This window comes from Ranitomeya variabilis, chromosome 1, assembly GCF_051348905.1.
Source record: "Ranitomeya variabilis isolate aRanVar5 chromosome 1, aRanVar5.hap1, whole genome shotgun sequence".
NCBI lineage: Eukaryota > Metazoa > Chordata > Amphibia > Anura > Dendrobatidae > Ranitomeya > Ranitomeya variabilis.
Genome location: NC_135232.1, coordinates 70,881,576 through 70,907,386, shown reverse-complemented (window position 1 = coordinate 70,907,386; position 25,811 = coordinate 70,881,576). Strand labels below are relative to the sequence as shown.

Sequence of the window (25,811 nt, the reverse complement as noted above, 5' to 3'; positions counted from 1 at the left end):
TACAAATGTGACATTATCCTCAATCACAAATTTATATAACAATGAACTGGGTAGATTGATAAATGAATATGATTCTTCCTTTGTCTGTACATAGTGATTCAAGTATATAGGGCCAAGTATTGCTCATATAAAAGAGTTGTGGCCCACTTTTGCATAGGGGGCCACCAGAGGATTCTCCTGTGGGCCGGTCCAAGCCTGGGGAAAAACCTTCTTTGTATAGGGACATTATACTGCATAGGGCTATCCTACTACTTTGTGAGGGGGGTGTGGGCATCATTCTGTGTATAAGGGGATTGTAGGGCCATCATGCTGTGTAGGGGGAGGGGGTGTGGGTTCCATCATACTGTGTGTGGCACTATAGGGGCATTATACTGTGTGGGGAGCTCAGGGGGTATCAAACTGTTTGGGGAGACTGTGGGGACTATCATACTGTATGGGGGCCACCATCAAACTGTGTGGTGGGGCTGTGGGGTACCATTGTACTGTGTTGTGAAGCTGTGAGGGCATCATACTATGTGAGAGGGCTATGGGGACATCAAACCATATGGCACTAGATATAGAGTCATTATAATATATTGGGGGCTGGGAAGGCATCATACAGTGTGGGGGGCTATTGGGGACATCATACTGTATGTAGGAAGGGGCTGTGGTACCAATCAAACTATGAGGAAGCATCAGGGCAGGGGCATTATTACTATTTAGAGGATTTAAGGGGGCAATATTTAAGGGTAAGTGAGCATTTAAGAGCCATCAATAACTGTGAGCAAGTGTACCAAGAACAATCAATACCTTGATGTTGTTTTGAAGGCAAAGTCTCCAAATATTCATTTGATTAAAATTTCACTTTTGTTCATTCACTTTACATTTTGTTAATTGATAAAAATAATCTGTTAGGACTTCTATTTTTGAAAGTATTTTTACATTGCAGCATTTTTCTGCTAAAATTTTTGGAAAGTACTGCATATGCAACAGATGGGTGCGGGTGCACGACCTTATTGAATTCTCCTACAAAGAGGTGATATCCACAGAATCCAGTAATAAAAGACAGCTATCCTCTTTTTATGCTATTTAATTTCCATAAGTGCAACAATAGTCATAAATAGCAATGCTTTGGGATACTATGTTGAAGCCCTATTTTGAGATGATTTGGTGCACTCGTCCGAGACAAGGCATATTTTATTAATATATCTAGTGAAAACCTTATATCCTTTTGAGGTATCAGATCGCGTCATGTAAAGCTTTCTTTCATTTGAAGGCAAAATTAATAATTATCATATCACTCCAAAACCACAATATGCAGATATTTCTCAGAAACAAAACCACATGATATAAATATAGTATATATACAAGTGGCGGCATGCCCATTCTATACTACTATACTATAGTGGGCCACAGAGAATGGAGCATCTTCTAGCCCTACTTACGTTATTCCTGCTTCAAATCAATGGACGTAAGTAAATATTAAATTAATAATTTGCTGTAACATTATGTACTAGTATTCTACATACTATTACATGACACTATAGTACATAACAACTACACAACACTATTATTCTATATAAAATCATTCCACCACACATTATTATATAGATAAACAATACAATTTCAAAATACTATTATAAATATATACTATACTACTACATAATACTATAAAAAAACCTAGTGCGATATTACTATATTACTAAAAATTGCCGTACTACACAATACAATACCATACTACTACTAATCAATACTCTATATAACTAAGCAATGCTACATGCACATCTTAGTTGATTCAGCATCCAAAATATTTAAGAAATAACTAATCCTTTAATTTTATTAATGATCTGCCTTTGTAAAGTTATGAATCTTTGTAACAAATTCCATTTCCTTATTTTGCTTCCTCCTCTCCCAAATACTGTGCTGAAAGCTTTAGTAAAGCTGAAACTGCGCTTGAAGATATGACAGCCGTGAAAGGACATGCATATCCTCAAGCATGGTCTCAGCTTCACTAAAACCATTGTTTATATTGTAGGACAGTGTTGGCACCTACCTGTCTTGATTCCAGCTGCTGAGGGTATTACTTACGAGTTAGCGCTTGTGTGTTTCACTTATATACTGTGCTGAAAGTTCATTGCTCTTTTAGAAGCTGTCCTCAAATGCTGCTGTAGCACAAATCTCTACTCAAGCACTATATACAAACACTGTCCTCTGCTGTCCTGCCCATGATCAGGCTGAATAAAGCTTGAGTGAAATTCTTGTTTGAGCAGCAGTTGAAGGAAGCTTCAAAAGAAGCATGAACTAAATGAGCACTTTCAGCATTGTGTTCGGAATACAAGGAAACAAAATAAGGTAATAAAGTATGGTATATCACAAAAATGTCATAACTTTGCAGCGTCTGGAGGTTAATTAACTAAAAAAATAGAGCTGAGCCTGCACCTAATCCGACAAATGCCAACTGTGGGCAGCACAGTGGCGCAGTGGTTAGCGCTGGAGTCCTGGGTTCAAACCCCACCAAGGACAACATCTGCAAAGAGTTTGTATGTTCTCTCCGTTTTTGCGTGGGTTTCCTCCGGGAACTCCGGTTTCCTCCCACATTCCAAAGACATACTGATAGGGAATTTAGATTGTGAGCCCCATCAGGGACAGTGATGATAATGTGTGCAAAACTGTAAAGCGCTGCGGAATATGTTAGCGCTATATAAAAATAAAGATTATTATTATTTTTATTATTAACTGTGTTGCACAGCCAGGATATGCCTGTAACAGCTGAAACTAGAGCTTCCTCCAATAGTGTTTCACCATTTAATGTGGCTATCAATCACACGATTGTGAGGTGCCAATTTGTTGCCATGGCTGTATTATTTCAATATATAAAACAGTGATCAAACAATCACAAATTAAAATTCCCTAAGGAAACTAAAAAAGAAAATTAAGAAGTTAAAAAAAATTTAAATATATAAAAAAAAAAATTTTGAATCATCCTACTTTCCCCTATTAAAAAAAACACAACAAAACCACAAAAAAACCACATACCGTAGCTTATCTGTTATTGCTATGTCCATAAGAGCTCGATCTATGAAAATATAAAGTTAATTAATCCTTAATTCATTACATAAGCACTGTAACAAGAAAATATTGGAAATGCTAGAACTGCATTTTATTCAGTCATCACACCTACATAAAAAATTATCTAATCAGTTTGGAATTGCTGAAATCCGTATAGGAATTCTGCTACATTTGGATTAGTAAAATATCAGCTCACCCTAAAAAATAGTAAAGTCACCTGTTCAGTGGATACAAGTGGAACACAGATAAGAGCGGGCAGCTGGTCCAGGAGTAATGAGCAAAGGATGGAATATCCATCCCTCTTCCAATCATAATTTATAATAAAAGGAGATATCCGGTACTTTAAAAAAATGTCCTGAAAGCTAACTTGTCAGTAGAATTTTGCTCAATATAATACAGACACTGTCAGGTCGCGGCCAGTATACTGATTAAAATGATACCTGGGTTGATGAAATCTGTCTTGTGGTTGTTGATTAATCTGTATTTGTAGTGTATGTATGTGTAGTTTTCAGTTAATGAGATTCTCTTGCTCTGGGGCGGCCTGTGGGTGGGGATTTATGTGGTGCTCTCCTTACAGATGCATCAGTATAGCCTTATGACTGAAGGATCAGTGACCTGCCCCTTATTTTACATGCTGCATATACTATTCTAGGGTTAGAGAAAAAAGTACATTCAGCAAAATATAGCACCAGCTGCGGCCCCTTCGCAGTACTATGTATCGCATAAATCATATAACATTGTCGGGTAAAAAAATATATATATATTTAACTTCATCAAAACGGCACTGGCGCATGCTCAGTGGCATCTATCATGTTCCACTAGATAGTACTGCACAAGCGCCGGCGCCATTTTGCTGCAGCCACATTTTTTCTTCAGAAGAATGGCGTTGGTGGCAGTTGCATCTATCGGAATGCGATACGATAGATGCTGAAGTTAATTTTTTTATATATCCCCACAATATTATTTGCAGTGTGTAAAATAGGAGGCAGGTCACTGAAGGATCAGTGTCCCATCACAAGCCCTTACAGATGAATATGTAAGCAGAGCACCACATAAAGCCCACTCATAGCCCCGCCCACAGGCCACCCCAGAGCATGAAAAACTCACTAACTGAAACCTACAAATAAAGATTAAACAACAACAACAACATGGATTTCATTACCCCAGGTACCATTTTAATCAGTATAACAGCACCAGCCTGACTGCAGTTTACTGAGCCAAATCCTGCTGACAGGTTCACTTTAAGCATTAACAGGTATGTAGATGCTGACAGAGGTAACTATCTGCCTGTTATACCCAGAGTCAGTCATTGACTGCTCCTACCTGAGATTCAGCTGCTCCCTGTCAACAGAACAGTGGTTTCTCTTCCTGTTGACAGGGCGAGACTACTGGTGTCATGCTGATTGAAACCCAGCTTCCCCCAATTAGGCAGTGGGAAGCCGGCTGTCAATCAGCATGACACCAGTAGTCCCGCACTGTCAACAGTGAAACAATTGTTCTGCTGACGTGACATCAGTGGAAGTCTGTGACCGATGTGTGCTGGTGGAGAACAGCGCTGGGCACAACAGGCAGGTAGGTAACAACTACCTGCCTGTTAGTTCTTTAGATACTTTTTTAAAAGTCTTGGATATTCCCTTTAAGAACATAAAGACTAGGGTTTGAAATATGTAACAGTCTTAGACATGTGTCTTTTGTATTTTTTTCAAATCATTGGTTTTTATCTTTCCAAATAAATTGTGTGTTTTAAGTTATGATTGTAAGAATGCGAAATAATCCTTCATTTGCTCATTGATGAAATCAACTTCACCACACTTGGATTTTTTCCAGTTTTAAAGGGAACCTGTCACCCCCTCAGGCGTTTGTAACTAAAAGAGCCACCTTGTGTAGCACAAATGCTGCATTCTGACAAGGTGGCTCTTTTAGTTATGATGCCTGCACACGATGAAATAAATGTTTATAAAATGTGCCCCCTCATCCTGTGAAACCGTCCCGGGGGCGGGACTCTCTTTCCTAATTAGACGCAGCACAGCCGTCACTCCGGGCCTGTGTGTGCCGGGCACCGCCTCCTCTTGCTGCATTATCGTCCCCGGCACCTGCGCTGTAAGTACAAAGGGCAGCGCAGCTGCGCAAGCCCGGAAAAAAAAACTTAATGCGCAGGCGCCGGGGACGATAATGCTGCAAGAGGAGGCGGCGTCTGGCGCGCACAGGTTCGGAGTGACGGCTGTGCTGCGTCTGATTAGGAAGGAGAGTCCCGCCCTCGGGACGGTTTCAGGGTATGAGGGGGCACATTTTATGAATGTTTATTTCAGCGTGTGCAGGCATCATAACTAAAAGAGCCACCTTGTCAGAATGCAGCATTTGTGCTGCACAAGGTGGCTCTTTTATTTACAAACGCCTGAGGGGGGTGATAGGTTCTCTTTAAGTACATTATATGGTAAAGTGGATCATATCATTCAAAACTACAACTTGTCTTGCAAAAAACAAGCCCCTTATCTTTTTGTGGCATAAAAAAGAAAATCTGTGGCTCTTGGAAAAAGGGTAAAAACTAAGGGCAAAAATGAAAATTATCCAAGGTAGGAAGGGAATAAAAGGAGGGAAAGATCTCATACAGTACCTGACTTTCTAGGAAAATTAGGCAGATTTATTACCTCCATTTAAAGTTTAGACAGCATTAACTTAGACATTAAAGCCAAATGGCAGTCTAATAATTTTTAATAAAAATTAAAATCTTTTATTTTCCTCAAACCTGTTGAAGACTAGCTTTCTTAACAAAGACTGAAGATGGAATACAATAATTTAGGTTGATGAGAGAATTGATAGGTACACCCATGAGGGTCTTTGTTTGTAAAAAGATAATGATATTCTTCTATCTTTGTCTTGGATAGTAAGGAATTATGGCTATGTTCACATTAAATTTTTTCAGGATCTTTTTGAGCGGAAACTCTCTAAATCCTCTTTAAAAAGAGAAAACTTCTCAAAAATTTGGTAAATCTACTTTACTGTTCATATGCGGAGTTTTTTTTAGCATATTTTTCCTGAAGAGATTTTGAAAAATGCCTTGAGAGAAGCAAAGAGAGTGCATGAAGGAATGAAACAAGAAGAAGGCCTCATCAAGCTAGGTACTGTCCAAAGGCTAAATAAAACAAAGTCCAGCTCACCATAATACTGTCCAAAGGCTGCAAAAAAACTATTCAGGAAAAAACTGTTCCTAAACTCATCAGGAAAAGAAAAATTTTGAGCAAAAAATTAGAGTTTCCTGAGGCAGTTTCTGATTGAAAACTTGGAGTTTTTGAGCTTCTGAAAAAACTCAGTGTGAACATACCCCCACAGTGACATGTTTGATGGGCCAAGTTTATAACACTAACACTAACAGTCTAACATTAACCAACTTCATAAGGGTGAAGATGTTTAATGATGTTGTCGATCACCAGGGTCTGGGATCCCTGTATTCTGAAAATCAGATATGGCTGCACATGTTAACTATACGACCTACTGAAACTCATTTATCCAGACTGTAATTGTTTAGTTTGGAGTTTTCTACATTACAACCTGCTAGACATCATGGTGTCCCTTCAGTTATTCCAGACTAATTTCCAATATTGATCCTTCTTCACAGATGTCAGCATGAATATTATTGGAGGAAATGAGGTAACTCCACACTCCAGGCCATACATGGCTCTAATGCAGCCTAAATTTTGTGGTGGAGCATTAATTACACCAAAATGGATTTTAACTGCAGCTCATTGTTATGTGTAAGTATGTGCACCCAGCTGACAGTAGCACCAAACAATACATTTTTTATTCTCTGAGGTTATTGCAATTATCCCACACCTAGACAGAAAAAATAGTTACACACATCTTAACCTAATGCTGGGTCCCGATTTCACACTTCTGTCTGAAGCAAGATCTGCCACTAGAGGAAGATTAAAGGGGATACCCCTGACACTTTCCTTGTGCAACTCTAAGCTCCCTAGCATCCCCAGGTGGGTTCTTTCACCCCATGAGGTGATCATGTTCCTATCCTTGTCTTAGACTGAGAAAAGATTTGTGTTTAGGGCAGCAGGAACGCTAGTCCTGCTCTAACACAAAGACACAAAGGGAAACTGACAGGGATAAAAGAAACAGCAATCATTCAATGCACTCCCAGACAACAGAAAGGGGAAAGGATATGGTGAGACTAACCAAATAGGAGATAAGCTACAGAAAAAAACACTCTAACAAACTTTCAAACAGATATCTCCAGAGATGACTCCTAGATGATATCTCTTTACAATAAATATTTCTGTAAATACAAAAATAAACAAAAAAGGTAAAAAGGTAGACATATTTGGTATTGCAGGGTCTGGAATGACCTGATATATAAAACTGTCACACTACTTAAACCTTCAGTGAACACCGAAAAACAAAGTGGCAAAACAATGCTTTTTCATCATATCGCCAAACAAAAAGTGGAAAAAAGATGTGATCAAAAAAGAAATGTAAATAAAAATGGTATGGCGGAGAAACGTAATCTTCTCCAACAAAAAACAAGCTGCAACACACCTCAATCAACAGAAAAAAAAAGAAGCTATACCTCTCAGAATATAGCAATGCAAAAATAATAGTTTTTTTCTATAAAGTAGTTTTTATTGTGTAAAAGCTGCAAAATGTAAAAAAAATCTATAAATGTGGTATCACTGTAATTGTACTAACCTAAAGAATAAAGCTGTGTTATCACTTTTAACACACGGTGAACTACATAAAAAAAACTCAAAAAAGCAATTCCTGAATTGCTGGATTTTATTCATTCTGCCTCCCAAAAATCTAGATAGCGATCAAAAATTTTTATGTTACCGAAAATGGCACCAATAAAGACTCATCCAGCAAAAAACAAGCCCTCACATGACTGTCGGCAGAAATATAGAAAAATTATAGCTCTCAAAATATGGCAATGCAAAAAAGTTTTTTTTTTTTATCAAAAGTGTTTCTTAGTGTGTGATAGCAGCCAAACATAAAAAAAATATAAATCTAGTATCTCTATAATCGCACCGACCCAAAGACTAAAGTCGTCTAATCACTTATACAACACGAGGAACAGAGTTAAAAAATAAATAAAGCCAATTCTTCAAATTATGTTGGTTTGTTCATTCTGCCTCCCAAAGATCGCAGTGAGGTTCGGCTCACATTTATACTGTGCTCTGCACTGAGCGCTTACACCGGTGTTTCCATGGAAATCTCTTAAATATGTTATTCAGATGGAAACCTCGACAGGAGATTCGCAATAATGAGGCAGATGGAGACACTTTGGACATTGTCTGACCAGCGGTGTCAATTTCTGAGATGTGCAAAAAAAGGCAGTTGGCCACTGTTTTGTTGAGCTTTCTATCTGAATCACATCATTCGGAGATTTAAATGGAAACCCCAATATACATGCTCAGCGTAGAGCACAGGATAAATGTGATCCCAAATGTTATGTAAAATATTCCCACTCAGGTTCATCATCTGTCAATGAAAATATAGGGGGTTTCCACATTACTGGTTGCACAAAAGCTCTGGAAAAATGCTTTGGCCCCTCCCCCCAAAAAATCCAGCAAATCCTGTGCTCCCAAATCAAAATGCCCCCTCCCTTCTGAGCCCCACAGGGTGCCTAAATGACATTTAGCTTCTACATGTTTGGCACTTCTGTAGCAATGAGTGCCTGCTAAATTTACAAGCTGCGTGTCTCCAGAAGCAAGAGCTTAGAACAATATATGTGCTCTACAAGGCACTACAACATACTGGGAACTACAATGTCAGATTTTCAATTTTCACTAAGCAGCAACATCCATTGCTGCTTGTTTATGGAAAAAACCAATGGAGTAAAAAATTGATCCTACAATTGAGTTGGTGCAATTTCCAAAATGGGGTCACTTGAGGGGAATTCTGCTCTTCTTGCACTTAGGATCTGTATATGAAGTCCGCAAATAGCGCTCCCTCCCGAGTCTCGGTGTGTGGTTAAGCAGTACTGTACAGCCACATATGTGGTATTGCCACATTCAGTTGAAATTGTGTGACAAATTTTGTTGCTATTGTTACCCATTATCCCGTGTGAAAATGTAAAATCTGAGGCTAAATCAATTTTTTTGTGCTAACAATGTAAGTATTATTTCTTCACTGCCCAATAAATTTCTGTGACACACCCTTGGTGCTTCAATTTGATTGGTGCCAAATATTGTTCAAAGGAATCAGTGTAGAGTATTAATTACACTATTTACAAATTACTGTAAGGGTATGTGCACACGTTGAGGATTTGCCTGTGGAATTTTCTGTGCGGATTCTGCATCTCTTGGCAGAAAAGGCAGGTCAAAATCTGCGCGTTTTTTATGCGGATTTTGTGCGTTTTTGTTGCGGATTTACTGTGGATTCTGTGCGGATTTCATGCGTTTTTCCCCCTGCGGATTTCTATTATGGAATGGGTGCAGAAACTTAGCAGATCCGCACAAAGAATTGAAATGCTCCTTCTTTTAATCTGCAGCGTTTTCCATGCGGAATTTTCCGCACCGTTAGCACAGCATTTTTTTTTTTGCCATTGATTTACATTCTACTGTAAATCACTTGCGGATCTGCAGCGTTTCTGAGCGGAAAAAAACGCTGCTGATCCGCAGAAAATCTGCAACATGTGCACATAGCCTAAGGCAAATAAACCCTAACTAAAGATTCATGTACATAAAATATAAACTCTATTTGTACTATTAATAAAGGGCTAATGTATTATTTATACTTCAGTAAGTCCCTTCTGGTATCTCATTGAAGAGATTATATCCGATTCTCACACAATAGGGGGCTGCTCCTATCTGCCGTATATTTCTCTGCCGTATTTTACGGGCATAGAAAATCGCAGCATGCTGCGTTTGTCAGCGCATTGCGCAAAAAATCCGCAAATGAAAGTCTATGGGGGCGAGAAAAATACGGATTACACACAGACCATCAGTGTGACTTGTGAGAAATACGCAGCGGTGTTCTAGAGAAAAGCCGGTAATTCCGTGCGGTGTACAGTAAAATCACACTGACAGGTTAGAATAGAATAGATCAAATAAATGTCTACACATAGTATAGGTATATATATATATATATATATATATATATATATATATATCATTGAGACACACACATATATATATATATATTTCATCCATGTGCTAGATAGCAGAAAAGTCGGTAATTCAATTCTCATATCCTGTCGGGTTTGATAAGGAGATAGCAAAAGCCGGCAATTGAATTACCGGCTTTTCTGCCATCTAGGGCTGTATGAAATATAAATATATATATATATATATATATATATATATATATATATATGTATGTGTCTCAATGACACACACACATATATATATACTGTATATACATATATATATATATATACTGTATATATAGACTGTATATATGTTTTCACGAATATTTGAGCCCATGGATCCATTATATGTTCATTTTGCAAGGTTGCGAGAAAAAAACGCAGTACGGATGCCATACGGATTACATACATAGGTTATCATACGTAAAATATGCAGACACACCTTGCCTACGGATGACATACAGAACACTGTTTTGGGATCATTTCTGCGTATTACGCCTGTAAAATACGGACTCTAAAAAATGATGCCGGGTCACTATGACCCGAACACGACAAGTGTAGCAAAAAGTAAACACTAAAAAAAAAAAAAAAACATACTCATAGATAGGTCCCCCCAAATGAGGAAAAGTCAAGTAACTTCAAGTTTTAGAAACTTATAGAAAAATATCTACAGGGCCTCACAAATTCTCTACGGGTCACTATAACCCAAACACAACAACAGGAGAGGTGTAGTTTTTAAATGGGGTCACTTATGGGGGGGTTCTGCTGTTCTGACACCTCAGGGCCAATGTGACATGGCACCCACAAACCATAACAGGAAAATCTGCACTCCAATATGATGCTCATTCCCTATTGGTGAACTCAAGACTTGTGGGGGTTTCTGCTGTTTTGGCATGTTAGGGGCTCTTGAAATGTGACATGGCATCTGCAAACTTTTTCAGCCAAAATTTTCTACCAAATATGGGGTATCGGTGTACTCAGGAGAAATTGCACAAGCAATTGAACAGTGCATTTTCTCCTGTTACCCTTGTGAAAATAAACAATTTGAGGCTAAAGCAACATTTTTGTAGGAAAATTTTTATTCATTTATTTTCACAGCTCGATATAAAATTCTGTTAAGCACCTATGTTTTAAGGTGCTCACCACATCTCTAGATAAATTCATTGAGGGGTGTAGTTTCCAAAATGGGGTCACTTGTGTGGTACTTAAACTGTTTAGGCACATAAGGGGTTCTGAAAATGTGACATAGAGACTGCTATCGATTCCAACTAATTTTGCATTGCAAAAGCCAAATTGCACTCCTTCCATTCTGAGCCCTGGCTAGTTCCAAAATGTAATTTTCCCTCACATATTTGGTATCGGCGTACTTAGTAGAAATTGCACAACAAACTGTATGGTCCTTTTTCTCCTGTTACCCTTGTGGATATGAAAGACTGGGGGCGAAAACAACATTTTCATTTCATGGAGTTGCATCTGTATGTCTGCTTAAAAGTCTTAGTCTTAAGTCTTAAGACTTTTAAGCAGACATACAGATGCAACTCAATGATTAAGACCTGTTCAGATCGAAACACGTTGGTTTCTATGCCTTTTCCACAATCATGAGTATATCCAAACTGCCTGACCTTCTTGTTACCTGTTTTTAATATGAAGAAATAAACGGATGTTTTAAGAAACCTTGGATTTCCTGGGATTATTCGTCCAAAAAGGCACTGGATGTTAATTATTGTATTGCACAGCTTAGGGATAGTTGTGCTTGGTGGGAGAGAGTAGTTGTCCAAGCCTGTGTGTGCACAGTTAAAAATCATCTAGTAGTGATACTCATGCTGATGCTGAACCATCATGCTAAAAGTCCTTCTAACTGCTAATCTTGTTCTTTTTCGGTTTCTATAAGATATATTATACGTTTAGCCTAGGGACAACTGCTGGGGCAAAGAGAGTGCCTGAATTCAGCCTCTAGGCAGGGATTAGGGCTTTGCAGTTTGTTGCTAAATACTGTGTATAGTTGCTGCTGTTTCACCCCCACATTTTTGGGGGTGAAAAAATGACTGTATTGTCATTGTTGTAGTTTAACGTTCTCTGTGTGAAATTACAGTGGTTTACCGGTGCATGATCTCACCATATGCTGGAACTGCACATGCTGGCAAGGCTTTGTGACCAGCAGAGGCCAGTGTGGCATGGATGTCTGACATTTGTGCAGTTCTTCAAGATATTGAGCGGCGATAATGCCATAATTAGTGCAACAATCCCTCTTCTGTACCTACTTAAACAGTTGCTGCTCATGATAAAACATGAAGCTTTGCATGTGGACCAGGTTGCAATTGAGGAAGGCATGAGACATGCAGCAGCACATAAAGTGTTCTTAATTTACAATATTTGAATGAGGCCCTCCAGTTGTTTCCTTCTATGGATGAGCCTGCTTATATTTTTCTTGGCTTTATACTTTGTGCAGAGCCCTTATCAGTGTAGGAGTACCACAACTACACTTTGTTCACAATATTTGAATGAGGTACTACACTTGGTGCCTTCAAGGGTGTATGGATGACCCTACTTTGAATTTTTTGCAAGCTTTGCACTGTGTGCAGAACTTTTATGAGTGTAGGAGTAAAATACCTACACTTTGTTCACAATATTTGAATGAGGTACTAAAGTTGATGCACTTTTTCCATCAATTTCAACATTTTCAATGCCCCTCAGCCCTCCTTGTAGGGTCTGTTGGAAAAATGCTTGGATTTCCCATTTACTCCTATTATACTCATTACTTGGAACAAGCATCCAAGCATAAGGAATTGCTCAATTTGAGTAACAAGGATCTGAGCATTTTAGTGCTTCCTCATCCGTACTGTTCACCACATATCCACAAATTCCTTGAGGAGTGTAATTTCCAAAATGCGATCACTAGTGGGGGTTTACACTGTTTAGGCACATTAGGTGCTCTGCAAACACAATATGGCATTCTCTATCCCAACCAATTTTGCGTTCCAAAAGTCAAATGGTGCCCCTTCCCTTCTGAGCTCTACCATGCACCCAAACAGCAGTATTCCATCACATATGGGGTATTGACTTCAGGAGAAATTGCATAACAAATTGTGCTGTCCATTTTCTCCTGTTACCCTTCTTAAAAAGCAAAATTTGGAGCATAAGTAACATTTTTGTGGGAAAAAGTAAAATACTCACTTTTTTTCCTCCATATTGCTTTAATTCCTGTGAAGCACCTCAAGGGTTAATAAACTTCTTGAATATGGTTTTGAGCACTTTGAGGGGTGCAGTTTTTAACATGCTGTCACTTTTGCATATTTTATGTCACATAGGCCCTTCAAAGCCACATAAAATGTGAAGTGGTCCCTAAAAAAATAGTTTTTTTAAATTTTCTTGGAAAAAAGAGAAATTGCTGATTAAATTGCTGATTAAACTGAAACTGAATGAAACTGAAACTGATTAAAAGAAATTGCTGATTAAACTGATTATAACTTACTTACAAAAAAATGATGCTTCAAGAATGATGCAGATATAAAGTAGACATGTGGGAAATGTTATTTAGTAACTATTTTGTGCGATTTTGTGAGATATACAGTAGCTATCAGGTTTAAGGATGCAAAAATTAAAAGTTTGAAAATTGCTAAATTTTCTAAATTCCAATATTTTCACAATTAAACAAAACAAATATCAACCTAAGTTTACCACTAAGATGAGGTACTATAATATATCACGAAAAACAATTTTAGAATCACAGAGAAATGTTGGAGTGTTAGGCTCCTTTCACACTCAGTTTTTTGCCGTCAGTCACAATCCGTTGTCTCGACGGATTGACGGATCCGTCGCAGTTTGTGAAAAATTGATGCAACGGATTCGTTTTTTCAACGGATCCGACTAGTGGATCTGGCTAATTGGATCCTAAATAAATCGGAGCATGCTCAGTTAAAAAAAAACGGAATTCATCGCTGGATTCTGTCATTTGACGGATCCGGTGCCCATAGGCTTCCATTCGAGTAAACGACTGACTGCGACGGATCCATCACTGTCCGATTTTTCAACGTACACAAAAAACGTTAGTTTGTCCGTCATCTCTGGCCACCGGACAAACAATTTTCAAACGACGGATGAAATGTGAGGCCATCACTAATATAAGTCTATGAGAAAAAAACGGATCCGGTGGCATCAATCGCCGGGTTGATTTTTTTCAAAATTCGACGTATTGGGACTGATAGCAAAAAACTGATGTGTGAAAGGGGCCTTACAGAGTCATTACCACATAAAGTGACAATGGTCAGAATTGATAAAATTAATCCTTTAAATGCCAATGTCAGTCTCTGACAGCGATTGCTGATGGCCTGCAGGGCCATTGGAACTTCAGTGTCAGTAGTTGTATGAAGTCCAGCCATACAAGACTGAGATATTAGCTACATACTTCAATTCCTTTAATACTGCAGTATATAAGTCAAGCAATCAGAACATCGCAGGCTCAAGCCCTCCTGGGGAACTAAAGATTAAAGCAAAATAGGAACGTTTTAATAATATGAAAAAAAATGTAATCCACTCTTTTATCCCACATTAAAAATAAAGAAATAGAAAAAATGTATTTGGCATTGCAGCGTGCACAAAAGTCCAAGCTGTCAAAATATAAAATTATCTAACCAGTACTGTAAATTATGTAAAACCAAAATAACAAAATGCCAGAATTTCAGTTTTTTGGACTCCACCACTCCAACAAAGAATGTAGTAAGGAGTGATCAAAATGTTGTATGTACTCCAAAATTCTATTAATAAAAACATTATTTCTCCCAGTAAAGAAAATCAAGGCCTCACATAGCAAGAAGGAAAAAGGGAAATGTTACAGGACTCAGAAAATAGCGACACAAACCAATATTAATTACAAATTTCTACATTTTATTTTCATCACCTAGGCTAAGTTCCCACTATAAGTATTCAGTGAGTTTTTTTGCTTACAAAAAGGCAGCATATCACAGTTCCAGTAAAGTGTATGGGCTTTATGTAAATGCCCAACTTGCTTTTTTTTTATGCAGCGTAAACTGACCTGCAATGCAATTTTGAAATCCGCAACATGTCAATTTCTCTTGCAGTAAATGTATATTTTATTTTCAGATTTTCCCCATAGTTGTGAATGAGATGAGGAAAATCCACAGATGAAAAGTGCATGTCATCCGCATAGGACTTTATCAATAAAATGTTAGCAAAGCTAAGTAACAGGAAGTTTCCAAAAAAATACATGACATACGAAAATGAGAAAAAAGCCACAGCAGAAAAGAATGCAATAAATATACCATATTTTTCGCTTTGTAAGACACACTTTTTTTCCCCAAAATTTGGGGGGGAAATGGGAGTGCGGATATACCTTATCTGTGCTGCCGCTGCGGGTGTCCAGTGCTTGCCACCGCCCTCTATCCCTGGTGCTTCCGGGTGCTGCTGCCACGCTTTGTCCCCCGGTGTGGAGCGCCCCCACTGCCGCAGGGCCGAGGGGTACCCGGTACCGGGCCTCTGAGTCTCTGTTCTGGGATTGTCACGGTGGCTAGACCCGGTCTGTGACCCTGCTGAGGGGCGTCCAGTGAAAGGTGGTGCTAAATGGTGGTGATGCTGTGGTGTGGTGCAGGTCGCGGTGAATAACGAGGACACCAGGTTGCAGTCTCTTTACCTCTTTACTGAAGGCTTGAGGTGCTCAATCCGGAGCACTGTTAACTGGGCTGTCTGAGACCGGCCGGTCCAAAGGCACATCAGGAGTTTCCTTTGCAGGTGGGAATCAGTGTCTACCTTCTAGCGCCTGTGTGTTGTAGTCCTTCCCTGCTGAACACCCCGGGATAGTCCTCACAACTGCTGTGCCTGTCTCTTATGTTCGTTCTCTCCGTCCCCCAGGTAATATGGCTAGGACGCACCCGTATGACGGGGTAGGCCTGGAGTTCTTCCGGGACCCTAGAGTCGCCCCTCTCCCACAGCTGCCTCCGTTGTCTGCTTAGGTGTTAAGTGGAACAGCCAACCTGTAATTGGCTGTCCGGCCGTGGTTTTAAGTAATGCTTGTAGTCTCTTACTTGCTCGGCGTTCCGGCCACCGACTGGTTGCGCCTCAGAAGGATGTTGCCTCGATCTTACAGCACGACTCCTTCTGGTCCTATTGCCTCTTTGCTGTATTCCCGTTGCTCACTGGTTTGTTCCGCCATTAGGAGTCTGCCAGGATCCCATCCCTGACAGGTCCTCTCTCTAGCTCTTCCCAGTTACTTCTCCCTGTCTTCCTGTCCAACCCCCAGTTTTACCAGAGTGTGAGGAGTGGCCTACTAGATAGAACCACCCCCCCTGGTGGCCGGAGTGTGAAGTGTAGTGTGAGTGTTGCCTGGTCAGAGACACTCCTTTAGTGCAATCAGACGTAACATTACTCCCCTTAGTGGCAGAGCGACATTACTGCAACGACAAGGACTCTGGGGCGCTGCAGGTGCATGCCGCCGCTGCCGCGCTCTTTCTGCGTGGGGGCTCTATCCTTCCATCCATGCTTTCCTATGCGTGTGCGGTGGATTACTTCTGGGAAAATGGCCGCCGGGAGGCGGCGCATGCGCAGATGGAGATTGCGGCAGCTGCGGCAAGCATCGGGGACAGAGCACGGCGGCAGCACCTGGCAGCACCAGGGACAGAGAGCGGCGGCAGCAGCACTCGGCAGCACCAGGGACAGAACATGGTGACAGCAACACCCGACAACACCGGGGGCAGAGCACAGCGGCAGCATCGGACACCCACAGCGGCACGCCGCACATCGGAACACCCCTCATCCCAGCCTGTATCCTGCAGCAACGTTCCACTCCTGCCTCCTCCAGCAGCAACCCTGGGACCTCGCTTCACTGCAGTCACCACCCCCCGGTAAGTGATAAGATGCATGGATTATAAGAAGCACCACCATTTTATTTAAAAAAAAAGTTTTTCTCCTATTTTTCTCCTTAAAATTTTGGGCCGTCTTATAATACGGAGCATCTTATAAAGCGAAAAATACGGTAGGTAACTGGTGTAGAAATGCTGTGGAAGTTCTACAATATCAAAAACACTTCAAATACTCACCATTTTTCTTAAAGGGAATCTGTTACCCCCAAAATGCTGTAGATAAGCCCCGGATGTACCCTAAAAGATGAGAAAAAGAAGTTAGATTACACTCACCCAGGGGCGGTCCTGCTGCTGGTCCGGGTCCGGCGCCTCCCATCTTCATCAGATGACGTCCTCTTCTGGTCTTCACACTGCGGCTCCGGCGCAGGCGTACTTTGTCTGCCCTGTTGAGGGCAGAGCAAAGTACTGCAGTGCGCAGGCTCCGGGAAAGGTCAGAGAGGCCCAGCACCTGCGCACTGCAGTACTGTGCTCGGCCCTCAACAGGGAAGACAAAGTATGCCTGCGCCAGAGCTGCGGCGTGAAGACAAGAAGAGGACGTCATCCTAAGAAGATGGGAGGTGCCGGACCCGGACCAGCAGCGGGACTGCCCCTGGGTGAGTATAATCTAACGTCTTTTTCTCATCTTTTAGGGTACATCAGGGGCTTATCTACAGCATTCCAAAATGCTGTAGATAAGCCCCTGATGCTGGTGGGCTTACCTCACCCGCGATTTTGGGGGTGACAGGTTCCCTTTAAAGAAAAGGAAAACAAAAAAGTAACTATACAAGTTTGGTATCACCGTAATTGTACTGTCCTGGAGAATCATATTTCTAGGTCACTTTTCTTGCACAGTGAACACAATAAATATAAAAAAATCAAAACAAGTAATTGTGCTGAACTGAAGAATCGTGTTGTCTGGCCCTTTTTACAGCACAATGAACTCTGTAAAAACAAAACTCAAAAACCAATGAGCGGAATTGTGTTTTTTTCTCAATCTCACTGAATTTGGAATTTTTATTCATGTTTTACAGTACATTGCTTGCTAATATGCATAGTGTCATTCAAAACTACAGCTCGTTCCTAAAAAAACAAAACAAGCTATCTTATGACTGCGTCGTCGAAAAAAAAGAAATAAAAAAGCTATGGCTCTTGGAAGAAGGGGAGGAAGAAACTGAAGTGCAAAAACAGAAAATCACCAAGCCCGAAAGAGGCTAAAAGTGTAAAATAATTATTGATCAACCAAGTCTTTATCTTTCTGCAAAATAATTCTAACTGCGATGATTTTTTTTCAATGTTATTTTCAGTGACGCTTCTTCATTTGTCATACTGGGTGCACACAGGCTTACACATACGCATGGGCAGCAGAAGATAAAAATTAAACAAGGCATTAAGTACCCTGAGTATGAGAAGGATGACAGATTCAATGACATTCAGCTTTTAGAGGTAAGAAGATAAATAATGGGGCCGGCTCATTCTGTGCCAGTATTGATAGAATAGAAAAGGTACTGAATTCATTATGAGGCACACACCACTTGATGAATTTGGCGCCTTTTCTGAGTGGTGTCCACCTCCATGCGACTGGAGTAGCATTTCTGACATACAAATAACTTTTCAATTCTTTTACGTTAGTTTTCTGTAGTAAAATCTTTTATGTACACTCTAGCACCCCTCCAGTCCGTCCTTAACTCTGTTGCCCGACTAATTAATCTCTCTCCTCGCTACACTCCTGCTTCCCCTCTTTGCAAATCTCTTCACTGGCTCCCATTCCCTCAGCATATCCAGTGTGTGTAAATTACTAACACTGACCTACAAAGCCATCCATAACCTTTCTCCTCCATATATTTCCGAACTAATCTCCCAATATCTTCCCTCACGTAATCTCCGGTCCTCCCAATACCTCCTTCTCTCCTCCACGCTTATTCGCTCCTCACCCAATCGCCTCCAAGATTTCTCCCGAATATCCCCCATCCTCTGGAATTCTGTGCCCCAACACATCCGGTTATCCACCACATTTGGATCCTTCAAAGGGAACCTGAAAGCACACCTCTTCAAAGAAACTTACAACCTGTAATGACCACACGGCCACCTCAACACCATCTGAGCTCCTGCAACCCCCGACCTACTGTCTCCTTCCCCATAATCCTGTACAATGTAAGCACAAGGGCAGGGTCCTCGCCCCTCTGTATCAGTCTGTCATTGTGAGTTTGTTTACTGTAAGTGATATTTGTATTTTGATGTAACCCCTTTCTCATGTACAGCACCATGGAATCAATGGTGCTATATAAATAAATAATAACAATAATAATGTGTCGGCCCTATTGAGATATAATGGAGGATGTAAATCAAGGCTGAAGTCAGAATAAAAGAGCTGTAGAGTTAGGTCAATCTTGTGGACCAGAGAAATGTCTATATGATGCCAAAGTTCATCATGGGTGCCCCAAAGGGATGTCAGCCTACTTTCCACCATCTTGAAAGTCACTGCATTTAGTACATGTATATGATGGATAATTCGTACTATCTAGAAGGATTTAACCATAACCCCTTCCTGCCACAGCCAGTTTTGGATTTTCTAGCTTCTACATATCCCACTGATGCTGAAATATTTTTTTTTATGACACATTGACATTGTACTTAATGCTAATGGTAAATTTAGCTTTGCACGAATTGCATTTATTTATGGAAATCTCTTAAAGTTGACAAAATATAAAAAAATATAAGTTTTCAAACTCTGAAGATTTTAATTTTTATGGCCTTAGAAAAGATAGTCTCACCGCGCAAATAATTAATAAATTACATTTGCCAAATTTCTACTTTACGTCAGCATAATTTTTTTAAACAACCATTTATTTTGTTAGAATTTTAGAAGGTTTAAGAATTTTCCTTTTTTCATCACAATTTACATAACATATATTTTTTTCTGGGACCGTTTCACATTTGAAGTCATTTGGGGGGCCTGTATGTTAAAAACCCACACGCACACACACATAAAACTAAATTTTAAAAACAGCAATATTTTTTTTACCTGTCTGCAATCAGTGTATCTGATCTCTTACAGCTAGAGAAACCTGCAATGTTGAACCAGTTTGTTGCTCTTCTTCCATTACCAAAAAGCAAGGAAAACATTACTACTGGAAAGATATGCAGTGTAGCCGGGTGGGGTATAACAAATTTAAAGAAAAAGTCATCATCAGATGTTCTTCTAGAAGTTAAGCTGGCAATTGTTGACAATGAGATATGTGAGAAACAATACAAGAAAATAAAGCAACGCATAATTGGCAGTATGATGTGTGCCGGAGCCCCGAATAAGAATCATAAAGCTGACACGTGTAAGGTAAGTAATTCCATGTGTATGTTTATATTGTAAGATAAAATGAGAATCTAGGCAATGGGAAGCTTAATTAACACATACTACAGTTTGTGAATAAATACTGCACATAAAGAAATATAATTATCTGACACCCACAACAATCATGTAAAATGGTATTTGAGCCATTAAAGAGGATATTTCACTAGTTTGAGCTTGTTAAACTAACCTCATAATGGAATAGTGGCTACACAGCTGAGCAAAACAGTTTTTTTCTAATTTGATTTTTTTTATTTCTTCTTTCCATTGCGGAGATATTATAATTATAAACAGGCAGCGTCTTGTAGGGGAGAAAAGAACACATCCTCCTCTTGTCACTGATCTCTGCTGTGAGGACATGAGGGAGTGTTCATTTTTCCCCTGTGTGTTGCTGCTTGCTTATAATTGGTCAGCCTCATGCAAGAGAAGAAGTACACGCCCCTAGAGACAAAACTCTGTTAATGTCTATTGAACAAATTATAACCTAAACTTTACAAGTGAATATCTCCACAATGGAGAGGAGAAATTAAACAATATAAACTACATTTTACTTAGCTCTGCAGCCACTAATTCATAATTTGACCTGCTTAGCATGTTCATAATGGTGAAAGGTCCACCTGGTTTTCAGCTAAATAACAAATCATGCTGCCCAAACCATGGGCAGTATAAATCAAACACAGGTTGCATATTGTTCACTTGTGTATACGTCCTCTGAAGCTATGTGCCATTTCACAGAAAACAAACTTTTTTTTTTAAATTTCAGTGCTGGAGTGGTGCTCCTAAACTAAGGTCCCTGACCCTAGTCTGATACTTACCATCTAGTGTCTTCAGCACTTCCCGGTGATGCTCTGTTTCTGTGCCACCGTCTTGTGACTGCAACTTCTGATTAACTGAAAGTCAGAGGTAACAGTCACAAGCTTTCAGTGCAAGTCTATCAGATCCTCATTTTGGCTCTCATAGACTTACATTGAGTTTTGTCTTCTGGATCGCTCCAGCAAACACTGAAGTGTCTGGCAGGCCATAAACTGCTGTAGAAAAACAGGAGCTGTGCTGGGAACAGATGAAGAAGGCAGCTTCTAAGTATAAGACCAGGGCCAGGGAACTTAGGTTAGAAGCATCAGTCTAGCACTGTATTAAAAAAATCACTGGAGTTGCTAAAGACTTTGCCTCTTGCCTGAATAATCCAATATAGGTTACCTGCAGCTTCACTTTACTCTTCTCCCTAGACTGACAGGTCTCTCCTCAAACACACACATAGGGAAAAGCTAGAACTGCCTTGGCCTAGTCATCTGAGACACATGGATCTCAGCAATCATTTCAATGTATGTTCTCTGAATAATGCAGCTTCTATTCATCTTTCAAAAATTGATTGTTTAGCAACAAAAAACAGTGTGACCATAACATGCAGTCTGACACAGCTTCAACCAGATCTAGTCTGAGACTGAAATTCACATTTCACAGGCCACCCTGACTATGGAGGAAATCAAGAATTATGGAAAGACCAATATTGGCAATAATACAAGATTAAATAATCCTGCCATGCTATGACTCCATAATACCACTACACAGTGAGAGAATCATGCCATTATAATGATCATAAAGGGGGTTGTACCCTGGAGTAAATTTTTGGCAAGCAGTGCTGCTTGCCAAATCCAAATGGTGCATCGTACACACACTGTAATGATCGTCTCTGCTTACCGCTTCCAGCGGTCATCACATGACAACAAGCATGTGATTTGCATACTTGCAGGTACACGTCAATTAGAGCATCAGCCGTTTTGTTTCCTATTCTGTTGAGTGAAGCAATTGTCAAATGAACTCAAGTATTCATATCATATACTCATGTAATAAATGGTGCTATAATAATAAATAATAATAATAATACCTGCGGTCACGTGATGATCGCTGGAAAGGGTAAGTGGAGCCGAATCTCAAAAGTGTGCATATTATATATATTTTTGCATATAATTACATATAAGGTTGAATGTTATATTAATAATATAACTGGGGTGTACAACACCTTTAACGAACCTGACTGTACTAAGGCCAATATTAACATCAATATAAAGACAAATGATGCCGCCAGTCCATAACCAAATATTACCAGCATATACAGTAGTGATAATATTACCATACTGATCAGTGGCGTAACTTGAAACTCATGGGCCCCGATAAAAAAGCTCCAATAGGGCCCCCAAATATTTTAAATCTTTAATAGCAGCGGTCTTTTTCTATAGGCCAAAGGGACTTTTATGGCCCCCTAGACTCCAGGGCCCGGGTGCGATTGCAACCCCTGCACCTGTTGTAGTTACACCCCTGGTACTGATCATTAATCAAAACCACCATGCTGGACAGTGACCGTATAATGATAATACAAATACAATAACAACAATAACAAAAAAAGAACAAATAGACAAACATGGTTTACATATATCCAGGTCCGCACAAATACACTCCTCGTAATAATCATAAGAATGCAGTAAAAGTATGTAATGAGTTTTCATTGATGTAAATCTCAATACATAGACCGGTTCATATAAACTCAAAGCATTACAGTATGTCTAACGGACCATCCATATTTAGGTGCACCTTGTCGTGGTTGGAGGGCTTTAGCAGTTTTTGATCAAAAAATGTTAAAGAAATACTAAGTTAACTAAGTCGTTTTTCATTGTGCCTACCTAGTAATATAGTAATTAATGTATTTATTGATCTCAGTGTGCTGACAAATCACATATGCATATAGGTTTCTCATAATAATAATGTCCGTTGTGCCTCCTTATAATAATAATGTCCCCATTGCGCCTATTTATAGTGATGTCCATTCCACCTTATTATAAAATGAGCAGACTGAGCCTGCTCCACTACAGTTATAATGAACAGTATTCTCATCCTGAGGATACAGATATTTTTACATGTGTTACAATCAATGCGGTCCACCTGGCAGTCGCCAGAATTGACAGTCTGGCCTTGGTTTGAACACAGCCCAGAACTGCGTGTGGGATTTGCATAAACATGTGTGATTTGGACAGTGCAGTTTTTGACCTCATTACGCAAATGAAAGAGGGAAATTTGTGTGGAACAGTGGTGGTAATGATCCAGCTAAACAACATGCAGTCAAAAAATGCAATGGGTAAGTCATACATGTTCATGCAAATACCTGCAAGTAGTTTTGGACTGTGTCCAAACCGCATCAAAAGTGCTCTGCTGGCCTTATCCTTACGGAACCTGTGTGCGTGTTATAGAAGGTGAGAAAAGTCAACTGTGTTCAGCATTTACAATCACCATGAAATTAATGTGTCCTCTGATCCTCTTCCAGGGTGACTCCGGCGGCCCTTTGATCTGTGATGGAAAATATGTTGGCCTAGTCTCATTTGGACCAAAAGAATGTGGAGCTCCAGATCTTCCAGGAGTCTACACACGACTGACAGACGATTATCTTAAGTGGATCCAAAATATAACCAGCAGAGACTACTCTGAAATGTAAAAACATTCTGTAGAAAATAAGAGCCGGAATCTGTCTCAAAATGGTCCAGATGTATGTCTCTAATGGGTCTATAGGGTCTAACCCAACATATGTTAAGAATCAGAGACAAGATACACACAGTCTGGGCAGTGACCAGTAAATATAGTGCTGGACACATCTTCAATAGCATGCACAACATATCTTTTTTACATTTTTGATGTTTAACTTGCCCATAGATGAACATCTACAGAGATATATATATTTTTTAAATGACGATGGTGATGTATGTAACTGCATGGTATAATTGAAACATTTACCATGTCAGGAGCATACACAGTGTGAATAGAGCTGTATATGCACAATCACTTTCCTACATGTTTAAATCTATCAACACCAGAAGGTTATCATCTCCAAGGAAGTAGGATTATGCAACTAGCATTATATTGTTCGCCAGAGAAAATTATTCTTCATACTCCCTCTCCATTGAAACTGAATAAATACAGTGGAAAAAATAAGTATTTGATACACTGCCATCTTTGCGTGTTTTCCCACCTACAAAGAATGGAGAGGTCTGTAATTTTTATCATAGGTACAGTTCAACTGTGAGAGAGAGAATCTTTAAAAACACATCCAGAAAATCTCATTGTATGATTTATACATAACAAATTGGAATTTTATTGCATTCTATAAGTATTTGATAAAATAGAAAAGCAGAAATAAATATTTGGTACAGAAACCTTCGTTTACAATTACAGAGGTCAGATGTTTCCTGTAGTTCTTAATCAAGTTTGCACACACTGCAGCAGGGATTTTGGCCCACTCCTCCATACAGATCTTCTCCAGATCTTTCAGGTTTGGGGGCTGTAGCTGGGCAACATTGAGTTTCAGCTCCCTCCAAAGATTTTCTATTGGGTTCAGGTCTGGAGACTGACTTGGCCACTCCAGGGCCTTGAAATGCTTCTTACGGAGCCACTCGTTAGTTGTACTCATTCTTTTTCCTCCAAACACAGCAAGTGGAGCTGATACCAAAAGTTCTACTTCAGTCTCATTTGACCACATGACCTTCTCCTATGCCTCCTCTGGATCATCCAGATGGCCATTGGCGAACTTCAAACGGGCCTGGACATGAGCTGGAGTGAACATCAAATGGTTACCCCCAGCCTAAGGGATGCAGAATTAACACACTGTGCGAACTGAAAAAAAAAAAATTCAGAAAGCTATTGCATCCAAATTGGATATATAGAAACCCCTGCTCTACGCTAAATGCATGAAATCATATAGGAAACAGCGTATTTTGAACAATCACTATGACAATATCGATATTAAAAACATACATATAAAATTAGAGAGTAGCGCGCGTAGGGGCAGTGGCACCATCACCAGGGCATTGGTAAGTTTGAACTCTCTAATGTTTATTGTTCTATTCCCTGTTCAGTATTCAACATGTCGCTATTGATTTGTGCTTTTAAGCTATTGCAATATGGGCACGCCAATATGGTTTGATAGACTCTAAACTGATTGTATAAATCAATAGTGCCTTTTTGCCTCCAGTTGGAATTGCTATAGCGATAGGGAAACACTGTGAGGTATGAGTATTATTACATCATTACATTCTTAATACTACCAGCTCTGTGGTGGTGCCACTATACATCTGTTTGGCTCAACTGCAAGCATTTTTGGCTACCTCTCTAATTTTATATGTATGTTTTTAATATCAATAAAAATTGTCATAGTGATTGTTCAAAATACGCTGTTTCCTATATGATTTCATGTGCTGTAGTGAGCAGGAGGACCATGCATGCCCTGCAGGATTTTAATCAATGATGGAGTAGTGTTTTACTAACAGTCATCTTTGAGACTGTGGTCCCAGATCTCTTCAGGTCATTGACCAGGTCCTCCAATGTAGTTCTGAGCTAATTCATGACCTTTCTCAGAATTAACCTTACCCCACAAGGCAAGATCTTCCATGAACAGAGGAAGATTGACAGTCATCTTTTGCTTCATCCATTTTCATAA

The 25,811-nt window shown here is 39.7% G+C and overlaps 1 protein-coding gene across 1 annotated transcript; it reads left to right on the top strand.

Moving 5' to 3' along the window:
• Positions 1-1,398: 1,398 nt before the first annotated feature.
• Positions 1,399-25,811, top strand: LOC143793531 (granzyme A-like). Its single transcript, XM_077280585.1, has 6 exons — positions 1,399-1,450; positions 6,665-6,800; positions 18,294-18,432; positions 20,045-20,320; positions 23,649-23,812; positions 25,730-25,811. The coding sequence occupies exons 1-6, from the start codon at positions 1,399-1,401 to the stop codon at positions 25,809-25,811; spliced, it is 849 nt and encodes a 282-aa protein (XP_077136700.1).